The following is a 20,014-nucleotide window of genomic DNA, read 5'->3' on the forward strand; positions in this document are numbered from 1 at the left end:
ACCAAAAAGATACGACCCAAATCTTATTAAGAGTATGGGACTGAATCTGTTCATACATGATAAAAGTGCAGAATGAAAGAGCCCCAATGCTCCTTGAATTCCCATGCTGTTTGCCCTTTGATGATTTCTGATGTATTTGTATTAATTCAAAGAAATCTGAGAACAAGCTAGAGCTTCATGCTAGAGTGGCTTGTGGTTTCTCCAGTAATGCCCTGGTTCAATCATTAAATTTCAACATTTTGACCTCCAACACACTAAGTGCTCAATTCAGTATTATTTAGCACTGCAGAGCTGTGTGCAGTGACTTTTAATGTATGGTAATCATCCAGTGCCCAGAGGCACAGCTGAATAAATGTGACTGCAGCATACATAGCCTTTCTCCCAATCTGGGACTTCAAAGAAACCGGTGAAATTAAGAGTTCACAACTTTATGATCATTCGGTTATACAATGTCACTAACTTCTCCGCTGGAGAATACATTACTAAAGTAAAATGGAACTTGCACAGATTTTACACAAGCTACCAGAATTAAATGTTAAAGTACTGGCTATAAGCAGTGATCCATAAACTAGTTTTCATCTTGCCTGTAATTGTATCTTTTTTTCCTTTCTTTTTATAGGCCCCTATTAGTGTAAGTACTAAGCAAGACTATTTTATTTGCTTTTTTGTTTCCATTAGAATTCTTAATCAGTAATTCCTACAGATCTAGAAAAGATATTCCACCCCCACAAGCCTTTTTGATTCTTTTTTATCTCCCTTAAAACCCCTTAACAATCTCTCCTATATTTTGCATGTTTTGAGGCTAATTAAAAATCCAAAAATGCTTCACTACTTGATTGCTTGGCTTGGAACCTGGTCTCCCTTTCTGCATACACAATTCCTACTGCTATCTCTGGAAGGTGCAAGTGCATATTTGAGGGAAGAGTTTGACCTTATGTCTATGATAATAGATGGGCTGTCAAATTTAATAAGCAGAGCTAACTTTATATTTATATAGCTCTACAGATTCTAACTGGGACTTGAGTTTAAAAATCAAAGAGAAAGTAAAATTATCTGGCCACCAACATTTATTGCATCCTCATTTTATGTATCTTCTCCTCTCCTCTGCCATATATATTAATGTAGATGAACCTGACAATGGCAAAAATGAAAGACATCTTCCATGGGATGCTGTTGCGCATTTACTTATTTAATGGGATGTGCTTGGATGCCCCACAGGATCTCACTGCAATGAAAGGAGAACACACCAATTCCAGAGGTTACTAAATGTTGTTTTCAATTAAGAAGTCTTAATAACAATAAAATTATATGAGAAGTCAACATAGCTTCTAGCATGACAATACCTCTAGTAACAACACAATGTGCCCAGCTATGAGAAGTTTTACACTTTCTGGTAAAGTAGCAGCTACAAAGAAACTATGTATGCAAACAGAAACTAAGAAAAGGGATGGTATTAAATGAATGCCCGAGGACTACACAACTGTTTTGTATTTCCCTATGTCCCAACAACACCTCTGACTTTGTGAGAGTGTAAAAAACCCCTTGCACATGACTTTTCTTCCTCTGGGATATTAATTTGTTCCAAAGAGTGTTTAAATTAACCATTGCAATATAATGTTTAGATAACAGACTTAGTTTTAGGATGCTGGCCATTACTCGTACTCCTCCAAACACTTTCTTACACAGAAAAATAGCATTTTACAAGGAATATAGGCACAGGCAATGTATATTTTGCTCCATGGCCTTCCATGTGTGTGTTCATGTACCCTCTCAAAGGGCTATATAATAAGGTCTTTCCTTTATTACTGATTAAATTGAAGACTTACTGATTACTGATTAAATTGAAACTCTTTCTACATAGTTTCTAGCTTATCAATGGCTTCCCTATTGACTTCTGCAAGCACAAATCTCACTGGAAGCAAATAAAGCTGCTACTTTGACAAAAGGAAGTGCGGAACCCTGTTCACACACAACACTTGGATGAGCTTTATTGCTGGAATTCTGTTCAGTGGGCTGTATTCATGCATTTTGCATGGTGTTGCTACAATGGTTTAGGAATCTGAAATGTAGGTCAGCACTAACAAAATACCAGAACAAATCAATCATACTTCACTGTGGTGTTAACAAAGCAGTAAGAAATAAAAGCTTGACAACAAGAGAATTTTCTCTCCATCCCAGTCTATGTTTGAGAGACTTATAAATAACTGAGAAATGAGCACTAACAGGAAACAGAAGAGGTCTTCTCAATGAAAAGAATCTATACATTTATAGGAAAATGCTCAGTTTTTGTCATAATTTAAACACAGACCAAAAAAAGCCTACTGTCACCTTCATTCTTTTCATTTTAATATGTGTAGTGTTTTATCTATGGCATATCTTAGTTATAAGGGTCTAGGTAATTCTGTAGTGTTCACAATACATATTGAAATATGCAAAATTAACACTGGCTTAAGAAAATGAATAATGTCAAAATATGATATATGACACGTAGAAGTCTGTGTATGTGTGTGTCTATCTGTTTTGAGTTTGTTTGTTTTTTAAAACTGTCCCACAATTTCCAGTCAACTATATTCAATTAGAACAGATACTACAATGAAAATAGACGTCATAGCACTATGGTCATCAGAGTAATCCAAATGTAAACTGAAAACAGATCAATAGCAGCCTGAACCTTGCAGTGGTGCAAGGCAACAATGCAATGAGAAGATGAAAAGCCTTCCATTCAAACCCACTCTGGCCAATACTGTGTCTGTGTGAATGTTCTGAATGGTTTGCTGTTTGTCCTCATTTACCACTGCCTTAGATTAGATGTTAGAGGAGAGAGGTTTAGAAATGAATTTACTGCCAATCAGCAGACCCAGTTTTCTTTTTTTTCCTTTCTTTCTGGCAACACTACTTACATCAACAACTAAATACTTGTTTTCATCTTAATTTAATGGAGAAGTAGTTTAGTTTGTACTAGATTATGGAATTGTATGATATGGAGTTACCCTCTAGAGACAGAAATTTAGAAAAGCATCTAAATAATTAACATCATGGTTCTTTTAAAAATATAGATTAATCTGAAGGCGTCACTGGCAAATGATGTTTCACATTGATAGCAACAACATAGGATGAAAAGTGCCAGATTTCATTATGCACACCTGTATCTGAAAAGAGAATATTGCACTAAACAAAGTACCCTGCAGGTTGTTGTGTTTTGTTTAAATCTTCTTCATTGACCTAGAAAAGAAACCAGCCATTTTTTATATGCACCCGCAAATCTTGCCTGCTCCACTTCCCTACATGTTGATAAAACATGATCAATGAACCTGTACTCTGCTTCTAGACTGACAGAGTCCTGCATAGGAGCACGTTTCAGACGTTTGGTTTCTTGAGTGTAGCCTTGTTTGCGAGCTTCATTCAAACCATCAATATCCATGGCTTGAGTCACAAGATCAAAAGCAACACCAGAGTGCGTGTTATTCAGTGTTCCATCGCTACTGTCCACCGTCATTGACCAGACACTTGGAAGCTGAAGTTTGTTCTTTAAGTGGTGCTGGAGGCAGAATACATGTCGTCTTCAAAGAAAAGAAATTGGGGGTGGGGGGAACAAAACAAAACAAAACTTCCAGCATTTCTTATAGTACACCTGATTGTAAACTATTTCTAGCCACCCTGTCCTCCCCCTGCAATACACAGACCCCTGTACATATGCATTTTTTTAATGAGGCTAACAACTAATTCACCAAAGTCAGCATGATATATAAAAGCCTATCACTGTAATCATTTTGTAAATAACATGAACACCCAGTGCAGTGCAGCGTGTGTAGCTGTGAAGCTTCATGAAACAACATAATAAGAGGATTATGGGGAAGGGGGAAGGCCTTTACTATTTATTAAACAAGTAAATATGACTAATCTGAAAGTTGTTAAAGTGGCATAGTTAATATTGTTAAAAGTCAGGGTCTGGGGATAGATCATTCAACTTTGAAAACAGCAACTGCCAGAGTGTCCTGCCCCAGTGTCCCAGCAGCAGCACTGTCTGCTCATTTTCTTAGTGAGAGATTTAAGTACTGTCTATGAGCTATATGTATGTATCTCTAATCACTTGGACCCAATGCACTCTGCCAGCAATTTCTCATCCCTAATCAATAATTCGTACGTAAGTGACTGAGCTCCTCCTGCTTCTTATGGCCTTAACCATGGTAAAACTTCAAACCAGTATTGAAATAAGCAACACAGTATTGATTAGAATGCATTACTTGTAGTGCAACAAAGGAACCGGGTACAGAGAGCCTTCTAGTTAACAATTACTTCAAGTAAGTGAAATATGTCCTACTGTATGGCAATGGGGCTAGGGAAATGTACTAAAGCAGTTGTTCCTAACCTTGGGTAACCAAAGTATTCTTGGACTGCAATTCCCAGCAGCCTTCACCACTGGTTGGGGTTTCTAGGAGTGGCAGTCCAAGAACACCTAGGTTACCCAAAGTTAGGAACCACTGCCCTATAGGATCACAGCCATCTTCTACTGTTCAGGCAATTTTTTTTTATTTTAGGCAACTTCCCCCTTACTGCAGCCCACTGCAGACATGTTTTCTTAGTGTTATGTAGGCCTCCCAAACTTCTTGAGATATTTGTGTGTGTGTGGTTACAGTGGAGATAAGAAATGAAGAAAAATATGTTGCACATTCTCATCTGGTTAAAGCCATTCTTTGTTGGGCTAGGACATAGAATTCTAAGAAACTTGATAATATTTCATAGATATCAGACATCAAAATTAAAGGAATATATCACTGTAAGGTAAAATGTTTTTTAGGTAGAAGGCAACCCTAGACTAGAATTCAAGTAATGGAAGATGCATCTGAAATACTGTGGATGGTGACAGAACAGGGTCTTCTCTGCAGTGGCACCAAAGTTGTGAAACTCCCATTCTACTTTTACTTTGCTTTCTTAGCTGCAGCCCCAAGAGAAGCCCTCATCTAGCCAGATTTTGTGACTTCTGTGTCCCTCTCCCACCCCAAGATCTTATTTTTTAACCATATGGCCTTATAAAGAATTCTAGAGAACCCAAATGCTTGTGCAGTGCTGCAGAACTATTTCTGGAGATTTTTAAGATAGAGACTTTAATCCAAATTGTTTTACACAGATTGTTTTGGAGATTTCTGGCTTAAAGATGGGTTCTAAGTACTTTATTAAATAAATTTTAAAAAAGAACTTTTATTTATTGCAAAGCAATTCAGTAGCAACAGAATAAAGCTACTTGTAAAACATTGTTTCTGCTTCAACACAGCAAGCTTTATGCATTGGCATCATGTAGACATGGAAACTTTCTCTGTTGTCACCACAAACCAGCAGAATCATGGTTTGCAATCGCTCAGGAAAATTAAGTTATATCTGAGGAGCAAGTATTTCCTTTCAACCTCATATTATTGAGTATATTTCCTTACCTGTGACACCACAAGGTTTCATGGCCTGGGAAAGTATTAATCAAATCAGTGCAGAGTTCTAGCTCTTTTAGAAGAAGAGGGTGATTTGGCTGCTGTTGTTCTGCACAGGCAGTTTCTGCATCATCATCATCATCTTCTTCTTCTGGAAGACTGGGTGCTTGCTGATTGCCTGGCTGATTGCACACCTGCACAGTACAGTCAGTCCCAGTTCTGCCCATCAAAGATTTTAATAAAAACTGACGGTAATGGAATCCACTATGGTCTGAAACATGCATGGAAACCCAGTGCTTAGTGGAAGAAAGTTCATCAAGAAGAACCTGAAAACCAAAATCAGACAGGAAATTTAAACTTCCCATAGAAGTAAGATTATCATCTTTTTCCCTTCAGTCTTCATATTATCCTTTATGGCAGAGGTGGTGAATCTTTAAGGGCTGTATTCCCTCAGGGAAAAGTAGTTGGGGACTACATCCCAGTGATGCACAGCACCAAACACAAAAGTGATTTGAGCCACTTTGTCTTCTCTTTCCTTCTCCTTTTTTCACGTACTGATCCATTCTGTTTTTCAAAAATGTTGCACTTCCCCATCATTTTCAACATACCCAATTCATTCATCCTCCCACTGATCCATCCAGCCTTTGTTTCTCATACTCAAACATAGACCCCATCCTCCATTTCTCCCTCTAGTTCTCTTCTATCTCAGCAGAATGCCTCTGGCCTCTTTCGCACACAAGTGGGAACATTCACCCATATACTCCAATTAGATAATTTTTCCAACTGAAGTAAAACAACTCTAGCCACCATGCTCTGTAGTTTGGCATCCAAATAAGTTCCCCTTATATCCCATTCTTCAAAGTTACCACTTTTGCTGGAAACAAGGGGTGAAAGATTAAAGACATGCTCACAAAGGACCTCTGAACTGCAAAGAGGGCAACAATTGGAATGCCCGTCAAAAAGAATAATAAACTTTTCTAGCGGTCATACTCTATGATTGGACTGCCAAGAATATGTATCCGCTTCCCAGTCTCATCCTCTTTTTCCTTACAACTGCCCCTGCTTTTACAGAAAAGAACAAGGAACAAGCAAAGGGGTGGAGAGAGGCAGACTAATGGCAGGCACAAAGAGGAAAGGAACGGCAGGGAGAAAAGAGAGACCATGGACCGGATACAAATTCCTATGTTATGGTAAGACTTTCAATTTGGCTGTAACTTACTCTTTAACCAGGAGGGATAAAACCCAAGTTGCTTTTAACACTTGTTCTTTGAGCGGTCTTCTATATGTTCATACTGATGGGCTTGGACCTGCATGGAGCCATCCCTTTTGGAATCAGCCTAGACTGATTTTTCTTTCTCTCTTGCTTCCATTTCAAAGGTAAGATACCAGATATACATCCTCTATATTATCATGCTCAAGAACTGAGATCTTACACAGAGGCCCTTCTTATAGTAAGCATTTCCAGTTGTTCTTTAACAATGTGCAAAAAGGCCTTTCCTTTGGGGGGCGCCTCCCATTCTCTGGAATGCCTTCCCCAGCTGACATCCAATTGATTCCTTCACTGCTAGTGTTTATAAAGACAGTTATATTTTTTCAGCTTCATTTTGAACCTCTTATATATTCTGGTTGCAATGAGACCTTTTGCTTTGTATTTTGGCAATATATATTATAAGTTAACATACAATCCAAAGTAACACCTCGGCATTTGGAGGCAAAACAATGATCCAATTCAGTAATCCAAACTTTCTGAGATGCCTCCTTGTTTTTTAGATGGATAGCACATATCTGAGTCTTAGCAGGGTTAGGTTTAAGCTGATTTCTTTCATAATATGTGCTTAGTTCTTCTGGTGCATCTATTAGAAGATGTTCTACCATCCATCTGAGCAGCAAGCCCAAGATTGTCAGAATAAATAAAATGCTTGATGACTTGAAGAGGTGAAAGTTGGGTTACTTACCTGTAACCATGGTTCTTCCAGTGGTCATTCTGTGAATTCACACAATAAGGGGTTAAGTCAGCGCTTGCGCTGGTCCTCTCGGAAGATTCTGGAGCTCTGCAAAAGAAACAATGTTTGCACTGAGTATACTGCGCATGCTCCGCCCGCCCAATCCTCAGTTCCATTTATCCGTCAGAGACAAGAGATGTCTTTGTAGAAGATGCACAGTGACGGATAGTGGGGAGGACGGGCGGGTTTGTGTGAATTCACAGAATGACCACTGGAAGAACCATGGTTACAGGTAAGTAACCCAACTTTCTTCTGCGTGGTCTTCTGTGAATGCACACAATAAGGGGTGATTAACAAGCTATCTTACCGCGTGGATGGTGGGACGTCACTGCAGGGCAGAGGCGAGGACTGCTCTCCCAAATTGTGTTTCCTTTCTGGCTCTCACATCCAACCTATAGTGGGAGATGAAGGTTGAGACAGTCGACCATGTAGCAGTTCTGCATATGTCGGGGAGGTCAACCCCACGCAGGAGAGCTGTGGAAGAGGCCACTGCCCGTGTAGAGTGGGCACGCAAACCGTCAGGAGGAGGCCGGTGTTGTAGTTCATATGCTAACGATATTGTGGAGACTAGCCAACGAGAAATTGATGGAGGAGAAGCAGGGAGTCCTCGTTTGTGACCGAAGTAACAAAGAAAAAGCTTTGGAGACAGTCTGAAGTCCTCGGTTCGCGCAACATAATAGGAGAGTGCCCTCTTTACATCCAAGGAATGGAGCATGCGCTCAGTTTCATTGGCTGGTTGTGGAAAGAAAGTAGGAAGAATCAAGGGCTGTTTCAGATGGAAATCCGAGACAACCTTGGGTAAAAACGAAACATCTGTATGAAGAATAACCTTGTCCTTGAAAAATTGCAGAAAAGGTTGATCAACTCTCAAAGCGGCTAATTCGCTAGCCCGACGGGCGGAAGTGATAGCAACGAGAAACAAAACTTTCAACGACAGTAACTTCAGTGAACAAGTGGCCAAAGGTTCAAAGGGAGGGGCCATAAGTGCATTGAGAACTAGATTCAATGACCATTGAGGCACTAACGGTTTAAGGGGCGGTCTGATGTGGACAAGTCCTTTGAGGAATGCCTTGACGGTGGGATGAGAGAAAAAACGTGAAGAAGGTGAACCTCTGGGCTGGAAGGAAACGACCGCTGCGAGGTAAACCCGTAAGGTGGTGACAGACAGCTTGAGATCAAACAAATAACGAAGGAACTGTAGTATAGTAGAGAGTGAGGCGGGAACCGGCGACAGACCCTTAGAGCCAGTAAATTTCAGGAAACTCTTCCATTTATATGAGTACAGTGTGGAGGTGGAGAGTTTCTTGGATCTCTCTAGTACTTCCTTGATTTCCGGGATATTCTCCACACTGTAAGACGAAGAGTGTGGAGGTCGGGGTGGTACACTGTTCCCGCATCTTGCGTGAGGAGTGCTGGAAAGTTCGGAAGACGCACGGAATCCACTGCCATTTCCACTAGAGTCGGAAACCATGGCTGCCGAGGCCAGAAGGGAGTCACAAGGATGGCCTCCGCTGAGTGGAGTTGGAGTTGTATTAATGTCCTGAGTACTAGTGGAAACGGGGGGAAGGCATAAAGTAGACCGCTCCTCCAAGACAGCATGAAGGCATCCCCCAGTGAATTGTGCCCTATGCCGGCTCTTGATGCATATTGCTGACACTTCGTGTTTCGCTGAGTGGCAAAAAGATCTATGGTAGGTGTGCCCCAACGTTGGCATAGTTGATGGAATACCGACACATCCAACTCCCACTCGTGCATCTGGTCCTGGCGACGGCTGAGGTGGTCTGCAATGAAGTTGTCGTCCGTGGAGAGGTGAACTGCTACCAGGTAAATGTGGTGCTGGTAGCACCATTCCCAGAGAGTTACAGTGAGAAAAAGCAGGGACTGAGAATGAGTTCCGCCTTGCTTGTTTACATAATACATGGCCGTGGTGTTGTCGGTGACTATCTGAACACCACGGCCACGTACCAGGGGAAGAAAAGCTTTCAGTGCCTTCATTATTGCTAAAATCTCGAGGTGGTTGATGTGAAAGGTCCTTTCCTGAGGGGACCACAACGCATGGACACGATGAGGACCACAATGGGCTCCCCAGCCTGTAGGGCTCGCATCTGTGGTGACTTGGGCAGTGAGCCGTAGAGGAAGGAATGGCCGACCCACTCGAAGATGTGGTGTGAAGGCCCACCACTGCAGTTGTTGGACCAACTCTGGTGAAGCCAGAAGTCTCTTCTGTGGGTGATCTCGAAGGGGATTGAAAAGGGACAATAGCCAGACCTGTAGGGACCTGAGCTTCAGTCGAGCATGTGCAACTGCAGACGTCGTAGAGGACATGAGTCCGAGAAGGTGTTGGGCGTGCCTGGCCGACACCGGGCGGCCGGGACGAAACTTCCGAATGGCGGCGCGGATCTTCCTTATTCGCTGATGTGGAAGAAAAATTCGCCCTTTGCGCGCATCTATCTTGGCACCGATGTAATGGATTACCTTGGACGGACGAAGTCGTGATTTCTTGTGATTCACCGTGAGGCCTAATCCCTTGAGGAGGCGAAGGATGAATTTTGTGTCCTCCAGAGCCTTGTGTCTGGAGGGAGAGACCACCAACCAGTCGTCGATGTATGGGAATACGTGAATGCCGTTTAGTCTGAGGTAAGCTGCCACAGGGGCCATGCATTTCGTGAATGTGCGAGGCGCTGTGGCAAGGCCGAACGGGAGAGCCAGGTATTGGTAAGCTGTATCCTGGAAGATGAATCTGAGGAATTTGCGATGGTCTGGATGGATCGTGATATGGAAATATGCGTCCTTCAGATCTATCAGGACGAACCAATGCCTCTTTTTTAGAAGGTGTGTTATGGATTCTAGCGTTACCATGCGGAAACGACGAGAATGCAGGTAAGTGTTTAAGTCCCTCAGATCTAAGATAGGTCGCAGTCCGCCGTCTTTTTTGGTGACGGCAAAATATCTGGAGTAGAAGCCGTTGGTGATGTCTGTTCTTGGTACTGGCTGAATGGCTCCTTTTTGAAGCAAGGACTGAACTTCCTCCTCTAGGGTGGGATTTGATGTAGTATATTCGAGCCCTCCTAGAGGAGGATATTCGGAAAACTCTAGGCGGTAACCGGAAGAAACAATTTCTAAAACCCACGAATCGCTTGTGATAGTGGACCAGTTTTGAAAATATGGTTGAAGTCTTATGTCTGTGATGCGAGAGGTAGGATGGCTCAACCAGTCAAAGGTATTGTTTGTGTTTCTTCGCAGGTGGCTTATAGGACTGACGACGCTGAGGGGCCTGATGACCACGGTAAGTGGAGGGGGCAGAAGAATTCTGGGATGATGCAGAACGTGACACCTCTTTGAACTGCCTGAAGTGTTGTGAGGGTTGATTGTACTGGTTAGAGGACCTTTTCCAGTGGTACCTATTGAACTTCGGTTGTGGTTGAATGTAGTAAGATTTAGCAGTTTTCTTTGCTTTGTGCAAGTCCTCGAGGTGGGTATCAGTTTTTTCACTAAAGAGGCCTGAAGAGTCGAATGGTAAATCTTCAACTTTGGTTTTTACATCCTCGAGAATATTCGCAGCGCGTAACCACGCGTGTCTACGCAAAGTAACAGCAGTAACGAGAATTCTGGCTGCTGCTTCAACTGAATGTCTGGTTGCAATTCTTTGGTGTTTGGAAACTGTTTGAGCTTCCTCATAGGTGTTAAGGAAGGCTTGGCGTGTGTCCTCAGGTAACAAATGCAAGGCTGGTAGCATTCTGAGCCAAAGTTGTTTCTGATACGCCCCTAGGGCGGTTTGGTAATTTGCAACTCTGAGAATAAAGGAGATTAAGGAATAAAGGCGTCTACCGATTAATTCCAGTTTCTTCCCTTCCTTATTAGTGGGAATGACATGGGCCTTTCCCGATGGTTTGGTGCAGCTTGTCTCCACTATGAGAGAATTGGGGATGGGATGTTTGAGTAGGAACTTAGCGTCATCCCCAATAATCTTGTACATATGCTCAGTTCTCTTAGGTAAGGGTACAGATGCAGAAGGGTGGTCCCAGAACTCGTGAACAATCTTCAACAGTGCTGGCAGAAAAGCTAGGCTAGGAGGTGGCGATCTTTCCTTGGTAATGTCACCAAAAATGAGGTCTTCTTCTGGAGGTGTTGGCTCATCTACTCGTAGTTTGAGTGTTTTAGCAAGTCTAGAGAGCATTTGCGAATACGAAGAAAAATCCTCGGATGGTGAGGAGTCATGAGGATTGCCTGTGTCTGACTCAACCGTCTCGCCTTCTGGTAACTCTGGAGGAGCAGGTCTTGTAGGTGGCTCCTCCTCTGAGTCAGGGTCCTGTGAGGAGAAGGGGGCCTCGTCATCCGATGACAGCTCATGTCCCCTCTTAGGACGTGGACGTGGGACATCTGGTACAGGTAGAGGGACTTGCTGTGGAAGAGAAGGAGGGGGCGGAACATTCGACGTTGAAGGAGCAGTGGGGGGTGGAGCTATGGGCTGTGCCGGAAGCGGGGCCGGTTGGGGGGCCTCCTTCACCTTCTTCTTACGATGACGTCTATGCTTTCTAGGTGGCGTCGACGTCGAGGAAGACGAGGAAAGATAAATATATTTCACCTTCCGATGGCGATGACGGTGATCGGGCGACGTCGACGAGGAGGAGGAGTATGAACGACGTCGGGAACGGCGTTTGTGGCGTCTGTGACGTGACTCGGAAGAGGAGGAGTCATCCGACGTCGAGGTATAGCGACGTCGAGACCGTCGGTGACGATCTTTGTCTTTTTTATGGGGCGATCGATGGCGATCCTCCGATAAGTGTTTCCTTTTCCCCGATGATTTCCTCGGTGGCGAGGGGGGATGAGGAAGCAGTGGGAACTGCGGTGGAGCCGGAGAAGCCCGCCCAGTAGACGCAGGGCTGACAGGGGCTGAACCCAAGCTTGCTGTGGATCGGACAAGCTGACTTGGCGTCGGAGAAGGAGCGCCAAGGGGTATAGCCGGCTCAGAGTGTCGAGGAGGAAGGGGTGTAACCGGCCCCGACGTCGAGTCCTTATCTCTCGACGAATCCTCCAATATAGGCGAAGGGATGTCGACGGAAACAGCTAAGATCTGCGGAGTAGTGTCCTTAGATCTTGCTGAAACACTCGCCTTGGTCTGCTTTGCAGGTTTTGCAGAAGATTTTTTGGAAGCCTTCTTGGATGCCTTCGTAGGGGGTAAGTCAGAAGACTTCAGGGCTGCAGATTGTATTGCCGTTCCCTCAGAGAGGGAGGCGGAGGTAGATGGAAGCTCCATAGCTGATGGTTCTGAGGCCGACAGAGCAGAATTCCAGAGATGTAACCTTAGTCTCTGCTGTCGAGCCTTTAGGGCAGCCTTAGTGAAAGCCTGGCAATGCACACAGTTTTGGGGAGAGTGTGATTCGCCCAGGCAAAAGAGGCAAGTGTCGTGCCCGTCCTGAAAGGGGATCTTACCGGAGCAGACGACACAGCGACTGAATGGGCCCGATGGTGGGGGGGGCATAGGGAGTCTGAGAGCCCGCGGTAGCCGTTAGGAAAAAGGCGGGAAGGGATCCGACTCACGAATACGAAGGAAAGGAACCGATGCAGAGTGTCCAAAGTCCGTTAGGCAATGGGAGGTCCGTAAACGCGCCAAATATTTAGTTTCCAAAGAATCCAGCCAAGAAAAAGTAATGTATATGGAAAAATAGAAGAGCTCTATCCAAGAAGAACCATCTCACAGAGCGGAGAAATGGAACTGAGGATTGGGCGGGCGGAGCATGCGCAGTATACTCAGTGCAAACATTGTTTCTTTTGCAGAGCTCCAGAATCTTCCGAGAGGACCAGCGCAAGCGCTGACTTAACCCCTTATTGTGTGCATTCACAGAAGACCACGCAGAAGAATTGTTGATTTAGATCAGACCTAAGCAAAGTGCGACCTGAGGGCCACATACGGCCCGCGAGCCGCTTCTGTCCGCCCACTGATCATCGCTCCAGTCCAGTGTTCAAGCACTTGTTGAAGCCCAAGACAGACTGGATTTCTCTCACTGAACAAGCTGAACATCAAAACCGTTTATAGCTTTTTGTCTTTAGTATTTGTGAAGATTAACAAGTTTAAAATAAAAACAATCATAACATCACTGTTTCATTTTATTTTTAAGTAAAGTTGGTTCAGCCCCTGAACAAAGTTCAGATTTTTCATGTGGCCCCCTATAGAAATTAATTGCCCACCCCTGGTTTAGATGTTATCTAAAACAGGAGCCAATACAATGCTCCGGTGTAGAGCATTATTTTGAGTCCTCCATTAGCTGCATTGTCCCTGAAAGTTAATGAAAATTTGTGATTTTGCAAAAGGATAGCTATTACTTTAGTTATAGCCCTTGGTTAGATTACAGAATTGTTGTAGTGGAACTTAATGATGAACAGCATCACAGAAGACCAAGAGATCAACAAAGGCTACTCCTGTAGTATTTCTAGTTTCAAAGCTGTCCTTGTTATGTTATGTTAAATGTAGAATTTCTGCTGTACAATTCTTCCCAGGTCTATAGTTAGCAATCATTCTTTCCAGGACATTGCAGAGGAGACAAAGTAGAGAGATTGGCCTAATGGTTGTTTTTTTTATTATTTCTCTGCGAGTTATTTACCAGATTTCAAAATAGCAATTACATTACTTATAACATTCTTTAAATTTTTGGAACCCTGAGAGAGTCAAAACAGTGGTTAAAGAAATAAAAGATCCACTTTTTTCTTACTATGTCTAAATGCTCTACCTATTTTCCATGGATGGCACCCAGGCCTCCTACCTTGTCATTTCTGCAGGTACAAACTGCTTCTCTCAGTTTGCTTAAGCAGAATGGTCCTTGTTAAGGTCATTAGTTTTCTGCTGCTTGTTTCTTACAAGTTTAAGTTCTAATTCCCTATGTTGATGTTCAGATCTGGACGGACTACTTGATTTGCTGAAATGTTTACATGAGAAGGGCCTTTAGTTGGATCATTGTTAAGCCTCTTTCATGATTTCCAGGCCTTCTGACTGTTTCTTGACATGTTTATTTCTTCCATAAATTGTATCAATTTATCTCTCTTAATTTCTGACTCCAAAGAAATTAATTGCTGCCCAGTCAAAATGACTTCTTCTCTCAAAGGAAGTTGTGAAAAATAATTATCCATTTGGGCGACTATTTCTATTGTTAGGCCTTGGAGGTAGTAGGTTTTGCATCCTTAGGGTACAGATAGGATGATTATTTTTCACTGCCTCAGTGAAGTGTTCATAGGCTTTTGGGACCAGACAAATGTTCAATAATTGTATTCAATGTTGTACTGAACTCAGTGCCCTGACTTGGAGAACTATGCGCCAGTGCTGTGTATTTGGAATTCAGGTATAGACTGATGTCAGTACTGTTGGGCAAAAGGCTTATCAGCAAATATCAAGTCTGGGTTATAACCATGCTGATATCTTTTGCTACTGAAAGAAGAGGGAAGTCTGCTATCACTAATAAGGGCTAGTTAACATGCTTCCACTCATTTTAGTGCAGCTTCTCCACTGTTATCATTGAGTACATATCCCCAGATATTGCTATGGCAACTGAAGTCTTAGATTATTAAAAATATATATATATTTTGCTTATGAAAATTATATTAGGCAGTTTATAAATGGGAGGATACTGTGCATTTATTTAGCTCCACTGTTATTATTTCTCTATCATCCTCTGCCTCCCGGACCAAACTCCGGGAGGCAGTGGAAGACAGGAGCGTGGCGTGCTCTGGTCCATGAGGTCACAAAGAGTCGGACACAACAACTAAGCAACAACAACATCATCCTAAGCCCCCTATGTTAATCAAGTTCATGATTAGCTTTAGTGCTGACAAGGGCCAGTCACTGATGGCCAGTTGAAGGCTACTGTTGAGGCCATATAGTGAAACTTATCCAGTGGTATTCAAACCACCGCATGTTGGTATTTCTAGAATGAAAAGATCAGCTGACAGGTGCTGTCATTGCCCAGGGATGCCCAAATGTGCTCATATTCTTTAGGAAGGTTCCTTTCATGTCCCCTTGCTGGCTGGAGATGATGGTACTACATACTTGGAAAGCAGCAGGTTAAGTCAACACAGAAAGGGTTGGTAACACCTACGCTCATGGAGGATAGTGAAGTAAAATCTAGTACAGATCAACAGCCAGAAGGGTCGTCCCCCCATTCTCACTGGTACGCTTTAATACACACCCAGAAAAACAAGTTTTCATTTTTAACTCACTCAAGTTCGAAACACCATGTGACAAACATTTCCTCTCAATTTTTCAAAATCCGTGTACTGAGCCTTCTTGTCAGAAATTTTACATGGGCCTCTTTGAACGTGGGGCACAGGAAACATAATAATGCATTCATATTTCGCCCTGGATTAAACTCCAGAATGTTCGTCTTAACTTTACTGGAATTATGTTTTCTTTTAAAAAGCTGAGAACTGTTCTTGTTAAGTGACAGGTAAGAAGTTTTTGTTCATTTCCTATTTCATGTTTTGAGTTTTTACCTTTTAACAAAATAACTTAGTCTCCTTTTATTTGAGAAAAAAAATGATATCGAGACTGTTGGACTGCCCTAGTTTCTCCTGGGGTCTGTGACATACTTTTCATATTATTAAAAAGTCCTCTTCATTCTCACAAGTTCCCAGGTAACAAGACGAAGACCGTATGTGTGCGTGTGTGTTGACTGTTAAGTGAATTCTCAGCAACCTGCTGAGAATGTGGCTTACATCTTTTGCACACTCAGCATTTTTCATGGAAACATTCAGGTGGTGCAGCAGACAATGGTGGAGAGAAAAGAATGCCGAGCCAAGCACAACTTTTCTGAAGGTCAGTGGGCCCGTGTAAAACAAAGGCACAAAACACTTGGCACACTTGAAAAATTGCAATATTAAAACCATAAGAATATTGTCCTTTTACAGTTTAGAATGGTGCAGGTATCACAGCTTCCAACTTGCTTGTATAATCCATTTTAGAGAACACCCCCCTGAGTACAACCCTGAAGGGGTGGAACCAGCTGCTTTTCAAAGAGGCATTTCTGTTTCTGTTGATAAGGCATTTTTAAAGCCAGTTAGCCATGTTCCAGTTGTTTGATGTTGTGCTAATTCATTAAACCAGCATAAGCTGAGCTGAAGGATGTCTTTAGATATTTGAAAGGCACTTATAAATGCCATTATGGTGTTTCTCAACTGGTTCATCTCTTTGAACCTATACTAGTTCATGACTTGCATTTTAACAATGCAGTGTCGTTAGAGAAAACAGGAAACAGAAAGCCCAAAATCTGAGTATTTAAACCTTTGCTGTATTATATTGTTTCTTTTATTGTTACAGTCTTGATGTTTTGCACCAGTACATAATCTATCTTCATCAATCTATCTTCCACACTCTCCTATCTCCCTTTGTTAAAACACATATCTGAATTATGTAATAATCTTAAAGCTCTAACTACTAGATTGGTCTACTCTTTGTTTGCATTAGTTCAATACAGTACATGTCATTACTTTCTTATCTTTTCAAAAGATTTCCATCAGCCCCTACTAATTAAATTCCACTGTAGTGTTTTAAACTAAAACCAAGAATTAGTCCCAAATACAGCAGATTGCTTAAAGCAATAGACGTAAGGGTCAAACTATACATTACAGATAGTATATAATCAACTATGGGAGTTTCTTAGATGCTGAAATATATCTGTTTGTCACATTGTGAGCTTTTCACATCTTTTGTGCTTTGTAAATTAGCATGTGTGGTTCTGTTACTGGACATCAGAAGCTAAACGAAGGGTTTCCAGTTGCAAGTCCAATTTCTCAGGCAAGCATTCCCAGAACCACATGTCTGAAACACTTAACATGATTTCCTCTTCTATGATGTGCTATCTGTAATCTGCAATTTGACCCTTATGGAGGTGCTGATATAGTGAAGTTCCACTGATTCAGTTGAGCTTTACTCTTAGATTTAGTCCTTCAATGTTATTAAATGCTTCTAATTCATAAAAATTCTCCCCAAGGTTAAAATGTTGATCTGTTCACTGCTATATCATACCTTGTTATTGAGCTTTGCCAAGTTCTGTAAAACCCAGATGCGATGGGACCAGGCATTATAATTACTTGGATATCTCCCAGCAGCTTCACAGCAAACATCCATTTCTTCCTTCACTAATTGTTGTGTTCTTTCTGGGGATGCTGTTTCCAAATTCCCTTTAGTCACAACAGTGGGCAAGGACTTTTCCTGAATAAATTGTTGCAGCACCCATCGTCTGGTTATGTAGTGGAGAGAGTTAAGAATGCAAAAGCCAATTTAACAGAGTGAACACATCTTTTTTTGTGCTAGTTATTTTAGTATACTAGGTCTTGATTCAGAACAAACAGGAAGGTGGAATGGGGAAAATAAGGTACACACTAATATCGAACTAACCATCAGTTAATAATCTAAAACACTTCATATGGTAGATAAGTGTTTTTGTTAGCTACTTCAAATAGTAGTTCCTGCTTTTTGATAATAAGTTCATTTTAAAAATTCCGAACTACTGCTTCCTTTTGAAGTAGCTGTGCTGACTAGAGTATCAACTTCATCAGGGAATTTGCCACATTTAGATAATCAAATTGCAGCTTAACGAGCCAGGATATGTATAGAATTTGGCTGGTGCTCTACTCCTCGCTCTCCTCGGCAAAATAAAATAGGGTCTAAATTTGACTTCTGAATCCTAGGACTTGTTTGAACACCACCACCCGTAACCCCTGGTTCAGAAACAACAGGAGCAACCATTAACTCTGGCTTACTGGTTTGTGTCTCTACTCACATCAATACAAGATCAAAGGAGCAGTCATCCTTACACTTCCATATCACCATCTCTCAGTAACATATATATGTTACTGAGAGATATAAAGTCACTCTTTACTTCCTTGTTTCTCAAGGGTAATAGAGAAACAAGGGTATTTTTCTTGGATATCTTTCTAAGTTCTCTTTTTAAATGCAAAACAAAAACATCTGAATTGCACAAACCACTAGCTTATGGTACAAAGCACACCTTCCTTCTATTCCTCTTCTTGTTACCTAAACACCCACAACAAAGGAGGCAACATGAACCAACATGATACTAAATCCTTCATAGAGTAGGCATTATTTCTGTAACTAAAGACAGAATTTTACAGCAGATCTTCCAGTGGTTTCTTTCCCATGTGACAATTGTCACCCAAACATGAAAGAGCAAACAGAAATATGTATTTGAATGTAAGGAATCATAGCGGGGGGAGGGAAGAGAGAAAGAGAGAGACACACACACCTGTGAATCCATGTTTCTGGACTCTTTGGAAACTTAGTTAGTGCCAATTTTCCAAGATGTAAATCTTTAACTGGATTTAAAGTGCCAGACAGTATTAATTCTTTTCTGCAAAATGAAGAAAAAAAATTAAGCATGGTTGGCCACATTTACTGATGATAACTAACACAACATATGTGCACTAATAACGTAAACATGTCATTACTAGTATCCTATTGGGCTTCCACTAAGCAAAAGCTTCAACTATCATAATTGTGTCACTTACACAACCACTGCTATTATGCAAGCAGAAGGCTGTCTTAATATTATCACTTGTGCAAAGGCAAAACAGTGGCAATGTGTGTTCCCCACAATTCTGTGTTTCTACCCTGGCAAACTTTCCACTCAGTGGAAGCAGAAGAGAATACAGTACTGGCCAATATTCATCATGCTCAGTGAGTTAGGTATTGTTGTGGAGCCAGAGGTTGACAGTTCAATTTCCCAAGGAAATGGTAAACCACTTACACCTAGAAAAACTTACAAAAGGATGTCATTAATCAGAATTGAGTTGATGACATATTATTGTTACTACAGTGGTGCCTCGCTTGACGATGTTAATCCGTTCCAGTGAAATTGCTGTACAGTAGAGCGAAATCTTCGTCAAGCGAAAGTAAAAATGCATTAGAAACCGGTTAATGCGTTCTAATGGGCGAAATACCTCATCATAAAGCCAAGATCCTCCATAGGGCGGCCATTTTCTGCTCCCTGTAGAGCGGATAATCCGTCCCTAACATAGCAGGGAGCCATTTTGATCAGCGGGCGGCCATTTTGGAAACCCGACGATCAGCTGTTTTGATCGTTGTAAAGTGAAAAATCAGTTCCCGAAGCAGGGGACCGATCATCGTAAAGTGTTTTTTTGCTATCTAAACATTGTTTTGTGATTGCAAAAGCGATAAGCGGATTCATTGTGGAGCGGGGTAATAGTTAAGCGGGGCACCACTGTATAGTCATTCAGACACTGATCAACACTTCACTGTAATGTAAATTTACAACATGAGCATCTCAAAACTGAAATCTACTAGTTTTGGAACAGGCCAGGTAAGTTAGGCAAAATGTTGGGCTGAAGAAAAGTGAAACAATGTTAAAATCCTTTAAAACCACTTAGGCTTTTCCGTCCATACAGTCAAATCACCATTTCATGAGCTTTGCTAAATGTTAGAAACACTGGTTGAAATCCTGTTGTGTAACATAATATGTTGCAACTAGAGTAGACCCATTCCACCCATGGAAATTACAGGAAGATGACTCATCAAATCTCGAGTGATTCAGTGGGCCTACTCTAGTTGCAACTTACTATGCTAAA

At 41.9% G+C, this 20,014-nt stretch overlaps 2 protein-coding genes across 4 annotated transcripts in view; one reads left to right on the forward strand and one right to left on the reverse strand.

Moving 5' to 3' along the window:
* The window catches only part of PTAR1 (protein prenyltransferase alpha subunit repeat containing 1), a 128,757-nt gene that overhangs the window by 75,424 nt on the left and 33,319 nt on the right, over positions 1-20,014 (reverse strand). Inside the window, exons 4-7 of one of the 3 annotated variants that reach the window (XM_020814157.3) lie at positions 18,676-18,780; positions 17,436-17,649; positions 5,430-5,746; positions 652-3,560 (exon numbers count right to left, since the gene is read on the reverse strand). In XM_020814157.3, the coding sequence (XP_020669816.3) occupies positions 3,215-3,560; positions 5,430-5,746; positions 17,436-17,649; positions 18,676-18,780 (982 nt within the window). In that variant the 3' untranslated portion in view covers positions 652-3,214. Of the gene's footprint in view, positions 1-651; positions 3,561-5,429; positions 5,747-17,435; positions 17,650-18,675; positions 18,781-20,014 lie in introns of those variants that run through there. The other 2 variants (XM_072992193.2, XM_072992192.2) reach the window with 2 other exon arrangements.
* LOC144587067 (uncharacterized) lies at positions 10,469-13,292 on the forward strand. The gene is made up of 4 exons (XM_078386416.1): positions 10,469-10,709; positions 11,963-12,132; positions 12,554-12,601; positions 13,202-13,292. Exons 1-4 carry the CDS (start codon positions 10,602-10,604, stop codon positions 13,290-13,292), a joined length of 417 nt encoding a protein of 138 aa, XP_078242542.1. The 5' UTR covers positions 10,469-10,601.

The sequence above is a fragment of the Pogona vitticeps genome, chromosome 2 (genome assembly GCF_051106095.1).
Source record: "Pogona vitticeps strain Pit_001003342236 chromosome 2, PviZW2.1, whole genome shotgun sequence".
Taxonomy (NCBI): Eukaryota; Metazoa; Chordata; class Lepidosauria; order Squamata; family Agamidae; genus Pogona; species Pogona vitticeps.

What these genes read in the sequence shown, in the direction of transcription:
- LOC144587067 (XM_078386416.1), top strand. Translation starts at nt 10,602, where the DNA reads ATGTCTGTGATGCGAGAGGTAGGATGGCTCAACCAGTCAAAGGTATTG. An exon ending in TGAGGGGCCTGATGACCACG is followed by an intron (nt 10,710 to 11,962) that starts GTAAGTGGAGGG and finishes TATGCTTTCTAG; the next exon opens with GTGGCGTCGACGTCGAGGAA. An exon ending in CTTGGATGCCTTCGTAGGGG is followed by an intron (nt 12,602 to 13,201) that starts GTAAGTCAGAAG and finishes TTTCTTTTGCAG; the next exon opens with AGCTCCAGAATCTTCCGAGA.